General features: G+C 38.4%; 2 protein-coding genes across 2 annotated transcripts in view; one reads left to right on the forward strand and one right to left on the reverse strand.

The window, feature by feature from the left end:
• The first annotated feature begins 3,138 nt into the window (after positions 1-3,138).
• LOC107489183 (pentatricopeptide repeat-containing protein At2g02750) lies at positions 3,139-5,106 on the forward strand. The gene has a single exon (XM_016109951.3). It carries the CDS (start codon positions 3,226-3,228, stop codon positions 5,104-5,106), a length of 1,881 nt encoding a protein of 626 aa, XP_015965437.1. The 5' UTR covers positions 3,139-3,225.
• A 106-nt stretch (positions 5,107-5,212) lies between these two features.
• The window catches only part of LOC107489185 (SNF1-related protein kinase regulatory subunit gamma-1-like), a gene marked incomplete in the record, with an annotated part of 2,933 nt that continues 1,268 nt past the window's right edge, over positions 5,213-6,877 (reverse strand). Inside the window, 5 exon segments of the mRNA XM_052261703.1 lie at positions 5,213-5,492; positions 5,596-5,603; positions 5,966-6,043; positions 6,122-6,388; positions 6,763-6,877. Coding sequence (XP_052117663.1) covers positions 5,213-5,492; positions 5,596-5,603; positions 5,966-6,043; positions 6,122-6,388; positions 6,763-6,877 — 748 coding nt within the window.

Genomic DNA, 6,877 nt, shown 5'->3' on the forward strand with positions numbered 1-6,877 from the left:
GGATCATCCAGTTATGTGTCTGTGGCTGTTATGTATCCGGTGGTAATACTGGAAAACAAGATGCTTAGGGTCACGCCCAAAACTCATAAGTAGATGTGTTCAAGAATCAATATACTAAACTAGGAGAATCAATAACACTATCTGAATTCTGAGTTCCTATGAATGCCAATCATTCTGAACTTCAAAGGATAAAGTGAGATGCCAAAACTGTTCAGAAGCAAAAAGCTACTAGTCCCGCTCATTTAATTAGAACTAAGCCTCATTTATATTTTGAAATTTATTGTATTTTCTCTTCTTTTTATCCTATTTTATTTTTAGTTGCTTAGGGACAAGCAACAATTTAAGTTTGGTGTTGTGATGAACGGATATTTATACGCTTTTTGGCATTGTTTTTAGGTACTTTTTAGTATGTTTTAGTTACTTTTTATTATATTTTCATTGGTTTTTATGAAAAAATTATAATTCTGGACTTTACTATGAGTTTGTGTATTTTTCTGTAATTTCAGGTATTTTCTGGCTGAAATTGAGGGACCTGAGCAAAAATCTGATTCAGAGGCTGAGAAAGGACTGCAGATGCTGTTGGATTCTGACTTCCCTGCATTCAAACGCGTTTTTCTGGAGCTACAGAAGTCAAATTCGCGCGTTCTCAATTGGGCTTGAAAGCTAACATATTGGGCTTTCCAGCAATGTATAATAGTCTATACTTTGTTCGATATTTGATGGCCTAAACTGGCGTTAAAACGCCCACCAGAGACAAACGCCGGAACTTGCACCAGAGCTGGAGTTAAACGCCCAAACTGGCATCCAAGCTGGCGTTTAACTCCCAAAAAAGCCTATGCACGTGTAAAGCTCAATGTTCAGCCCAAGCACACACCAAGTGGGCCCCGGAAGTGGATTTCTGCACTATCTGCACTTAGTTACTTACTTTCTGTAATCCCTAGTAACTAGTTTATTATAAATAGCACTTTTTACTATTGTATTTGATATCTTTAGATCATCTTTTGATCTTTTGATCACTTTGAGGTAGGCTGGACATTCAGCCATGCCTAGACCTTTCTCTCTTATGTATTTTCCAACGGTGGAGTTTCTACACCTCATAGATTACGGTGCAGAGCTCTGCTGTTCTTCATGAATTAATGCAAGTACTATTGTTTCTCTTTCAATTCACGCTTACTTCTTCTCCAAGATATACTCTCGTACTTAATTCAGTTAAGTCAGAATGAAGGGGTGATCCGTGACAATCACCCACTATCTTCGTTACTCGCTTAGCCAAGATCCGCGTGCCTGACAACTACAAGCGGTCTACATGATGTTTAACGTAATCGTTGGACGACAGCCGAAGTATAGTCTCTTGGGTCTCTGATCCACAGACCGAGTCCCTGATGTTAGAACCTTCGTGGTATAGGCTAGAACCAATTGGCAGCATTCCTGAGATCCGGAAAGTCTAAACCTTGTCTGTGGTATTTCGAGTAGGATCTGTGACGACATGACTGTGACGAGCTTCAAACTCATGAATGTTGGGCGCAGTGACAGTGTGCAAAAGGATAGAGAGATTCTATTCCGACACAAGTGAGAACCGACAGATGATTAGCCGTGTAGTAGCTGTGCCTGGTATTTTTCATCCGAGACGAGAGATCCGACAGTTGATTAGCCGTACAGAAACCGTACCTGGACTATTTTCACTGAGAGGATCATACAGCTTACCATGGAAGGGAGCACGCATGATTGGATGAAGACAATAGGAAAGTAGAGGTTCAGAAGCAATAAAGCATCTCTAAATGCTTATCTAAAATTCCCACCAATAAATTACATAAGTATCTTTATTTTAATTTATGTTTTATTTATCTTTCAATTATCAAAACTCATAACCAATTGAATTCGCCTGACTAAGATTTACAGGATGACCATAGCTTGCTTCAAGCCGGCAATCTCCGTGAGATCGACCCTTACTCACGTAAGGTTTTATTACTTGGACGACCCAATGCACTTGTTGGTTAGTTGTATCGGAGTTGTGAAAAGTGTGATCACAATTCCGTGCATCATGTTCCTTCCACTTTTGGATGCTTCCTTTCCATTCTCTAAGTCATTCCTGCCCTATAAACCCTGAAAATACTTAACAAACATATCACGACATCGAATGCTAATAAGAGAGGATTAAAATTAACAAATTTAAGGCCAAAGAAGCATGTTTTCAATCATAGCACAAAATTAGGAAGGAAAATGTAAAACAGGCGAATTCTATGAATAAGTGTGAGAATAATGGATAAAATCCACTCAATTCAAAATAAAATAAACTGTAAAATAGCAATTTATCAGTGAGTGTGCGTGAATAATTTCTGAAATGAAGTTCCAACCTTTGTATTTTCGAGCTTTCTTCTATTTATAGCCATCTCCTAGCCAATCGAATCAAAGTGTAACCATCATGTGCGTGAAAAACATATGCAACCGTTCCAGCTTCTTCTACTTTATAATGTAACGTCTTAAAAAGCAACCTTCGAAACTTGATGTGTTCGATTTACCTCTTCGACTAACTATAATAGTCAAGCTTCAAGTTAATGTCAAAAATTGCCTTCCTCGATACAGGCTTGCTTCCGAGAGCACATGCTTGCTAACTTTCAAATAACTTCCTTTTTAAAAATTAATTATTTTTTACTAAGAGCTTATTTATTTGGGTGAGCTTTAAAGAAAAAGATCTTTTTTCGAGTTATCTTTTTTTAAAAGATCTTATGGAAAAATAAAAGTAATTTTATGTATGGGTATTTCATACAAAAAGATCTTTTTATCTATCAATTATGTTTGGATATAACAATATAAAAGTACTTTTTTGTTTATTTATTACATGAAAAATATCTTTTTTTAAGGAAAAAAGATCTTTTAAAAAAGATGTAAATTACAACTTTTTAAAAAAGATGTTTTTCTGATTTTTCTAGTACTTTTACTTTTATTACTCAAAATTTGTCAAACACACTAAAAAATGAAAAAAGATCTTTTTTCAATATCCTTTTTCATTAAAATTTTTTTTATCAAAATAATGACGCTCAAACAAGCACAGTTAGCGTTCATAAAATACATGGATACAAATGATTACAAATGGTTGTTTTCTATTTTTCCAAAAATAGGATACGAATTGTCTAAAATGAAAATCGGGATGGCCAGAAAGGGTTTTACTCTTAAAGGAAATAATTCAACAAACAAGCCGTTGTTATACTTACGACATTCCATTCCATGACGCGAGACACTATTCTGCTAGGAAAATTGGTTTCAGATGGTTTATACAGAGAAGCTCTCAACCTCTTCTCGAAGCTGCACTCTTGTTCTTCCCGCACCCCACTCTCCTTCTTCACATTCCCGCCACTCTTCAAAGCATGTGCCAACCTCTCTTCACCTTCCCACTCTCAAATCCTCCATGCCCATCTCCTCAAAACCGGTTTCCAATCATGCCTTTACGCCTCCACCGCCCTTACCGCTGCCTATGCCTCGAAAGCCATGTTCTTACCCGATGCTCTCAAGGTGCTCGACGAAATGCCGCAACGGAATGTTGCATGTTTCAATGCGGTGCTTTCTGGACTCTCGCGAAATGGACCTCCAGGGGAGGCTCTGAGGGTGTTCCGGCGAATTGGGTTCTGGGCCTTGAGGCCCAGCTCCATCACCGTCTCGTGTTTGCTCTCTGATTGTGGTATGTGGAGCCATGTCGTTCAGGTGAATTGCTTGGCGGTGAAGCTGGGAGTTGAGTTTGATATTTATGTTGCCAATTCGCTCGTCACTGCGTATTCAAATTGTGGTGATGTTGTTTCTGCGGGTGAGGTGTTTGAGAAAATGCCTCTGAAGAGTGTGGTGAGTTATAACGCTTTTGTTTCTGGGTTGTTGCAAAATGGGGTTCCTCGTTTGGTTTTGGACGTGTTTAAGGACATGATGATGGAGGGGTTTTTAAAGGTTAAACCCAATTCTGTTACTTTGGTGTCTGCGCTCTCTGCTTGTGCTACCTTGTTGTATGCTTGTTTTGGTAGGCAGGTTCATGGGCTTGCTTTAAAATTTGCCTCATATGATGAAGTTATGTTGGTTACTGCACTTGTGGACATGTATTCTAAGTGTGGTTGTTGGCATGCTGCTTTCGATGTCTTCAATGCAGCTGAAAGAAACAATAGGAACTTGATCACTTGGAACTCCATGATTTCTGGGATGATGCTGAATGCACAGTGTGATATGGCTGTTGGTTTATTTGAGAAAATGGCGTCAGAAGGATTGCAAGCCGATTCGGCGACTTGGAACACCATGATCAGTGGATTTGCACAAGAAGGGGGGTGTGTTGAAGCTTTTAAGTACTTCAGGGAAATGCAATCTAATGGGGTGGCTCCATGTTTGAAGACACTCACTAGTCTTTTGTCAGCGTTTGCAGATTCATCTGCATTAGGACATGGAAAAGGGATACATGGGTATGCTATAAGAGGTGATATTGATAGGGATGATTTTCTAGCAACTGCTTTAGTTGACTTGTACATGAAATGTGGCCGTGCTTCTTTGGCACGAGGAGTTTTTGACCTATTTGATACAAAACCAAATGACCCGGCTTTTTGGAATGCGATGATAGGAGGGTATGGAAGAAATGGAGACTATGAATCAGCCTTTGAAATCTTTGATAGAATGCTACAAGAAAAAGTTGAACCAAACAGTGCAACATTTGTTAGTGTCCTATCTTCTTGCAGCCACACAGGTCAGGTAGATAGAGGATTACAAATTTTCAAAATGATGAAAAAACAGTATGGTTTGCTGCCAAAGCCTGAGCATTTTGGTTGCATGGTTGACCTTCTAGGTCGGTCCGGCCGGTTGGACGAAGCTCGAGAATTATTGCAAGAATTGGTCGAGCCACCTGCATCTGTTTATGATTCTTTGCTTGGTGCATGTAAGAGCTACTTGGATTCTGATCTTGGTGAAGAAATGGCTATGAAGCTTCTAGATATAGTACCAGAAAAACCAGCTCCTTTGGTGGTCTTGTCTAACATTTATGCTGGATTAGGGAGATGGCACGAGGTCGAAAGGATAAGAGGGATAATCACCAATAAAGGATTGGACAAAATCTCTGGCTTTAGTATGATTGATGTTGCATGAGAATTGCTTATACAATACAAACATACAAATCAAATGTTTTCTGTGGAAACATAAAAGAGTGTGCTACATTTAGTGTTCCATCTATTTATTTAAACTTCAATGCAAATCAGTGATTCAACATCTCGTTAGCTGCAAAGCCATAGTAATCGTCAAAATGGTAAGATGGTTCATTGATGAAACAAGAGATTACATCTCTCAGAGTGATAACTCCAACCAGTTCTTCCTGCTCATTTACTGCATAAATCCTGTGAATAGACTGAGAAGAAAGTGTATGGATCACACTCCCCAGCGTCGCATCAGGCTTGCATGTTATGGGCCGCGCAATTTTTCCAGTTTCTTGGGTTGCTGCGGCAATTTTGTTCATGAAATCATTCACAGTAAGCTTCCTGAAAGATAAAATAAAGGGTTGGTGAAGACCACTAAGCAATCAGTTTTCAACAAGCTTTTATGATTACCATAAGGAAGAAAGAAAAGAATCATCACATACACTGTACACACTGATGCTCACATGTATATTAGCATTAGGTGATCAATAATATTCAGCCTGGTTAGATTAATATTCACTAGAACTCATCATCAATTTTTTTTTCTTTGGTCAATGAAAATGCTAATGTTTGATAATCTGATTTTGGAGATATCCGAATATGCAAGTATTAACTATTTTAAAATATCTATTCCCTCCAAAATCAAAATCTTTATGTTTTCTCCCGAGTGTTTTATTATTGAAAATGTTGAAACCATTTGCATATTATTTTGGAGCTTTTTACAGACTAACTTATATATCCCTTAATGATTATTATCAACCTTTGCAGGTTCATGGTTTTCTATTCTGTCTTACCTAAAATTGGAGAAAGATTACAGGAAGACCACCGATTTGATTATCTCTCATAAGCTTGAAAGCTTCAAGAACCAATTCATTGCTCTGAATGCAAATAACCTGACCAGGAAGAGATATAAAATGCTTTTGAACTCTTCACACTGAAGGGAGCTGAAAATTCTGAACAGCTATTATTACCTCTTCAGAAGACATAAACGGGAGTCCGAGAAATGATATAGACCTATCTGCGATGCAGTCAAACCAATCTCTTCCTCTGCAACCTTCAAGTCCTTGAACAACTGCAGACTGAGTAATGAAGTTTACTATGTCAGGTTTGCCTGGTTCTATGACGGGTACATTCCTCAGCCTATACTTTGAAAGCAGCAGCAGCACGGTCAACATAACGCTATTTGTTGCAACTGGAACAAAAGGTGCCCATCGATATGATTTAAGTATTGATCGCACCTGAAACCGAAAATCTTTAACATGGAGCTAAGAGAAGGACCTAAGTAAGAAAATATTCCAAATAGAATATGCAGGAGCCATGCTGCAACTGAAACAAAAGGTGCCTGTTGATATGATTGACAAGAAATAGCACTAAATGTCTAACAAACCCAGGAAGAAAAAATGTCTGTACCAAGATAAGAACTTGAAATTAACAAGGAACAATTTATATGAAACAGGCACTCTTGGGTCTTGATGGGTTTTTATTCCTTTTCTCTTAGGTCTTGTGTTTGTTATGTCATTTTCTTGAGATATTGTAATAATTGCTGCATTCACTTCGAATGTTTGAGTGCTTAAAAACCTCAAGAATCATCATGTGCCATTAACACGCTTACCGTTGTTGACTTGAATGGTTCTTCTTCCAGTAGTACTTTATAGAAGTCCTCCCCCAGATTAGCAGCAGCTAGGGGAGCATCTTTACCTATTCCTTTATCTGCAGCTACGCCACCT

Source organism: Arachis duranensis, chromosome 5, assembly GCF_000817695.3.
Source record: "Arachis duranensis cultivar V14167 chromosome 5, aradu.V14167.gnm2.J7QH, whole genome shotgun sequence".
Taxonomy (NCBI): Eukaryota; Viridiplantae; Streptophyta; class Magnoliopsida; order Fabales; family Fabaceae; genus Arachis; species Arachis duranensis.

What these genes read in the sequence shown, in the direction of transcription:
- LOC107489183 (XM_016109951.3), top strand. Translation starts at nt 3,226, where the DNA reads ATGACGCGAGACACTATTCTGCTAGGAAAATTGGTTTCAGATGGTTTA.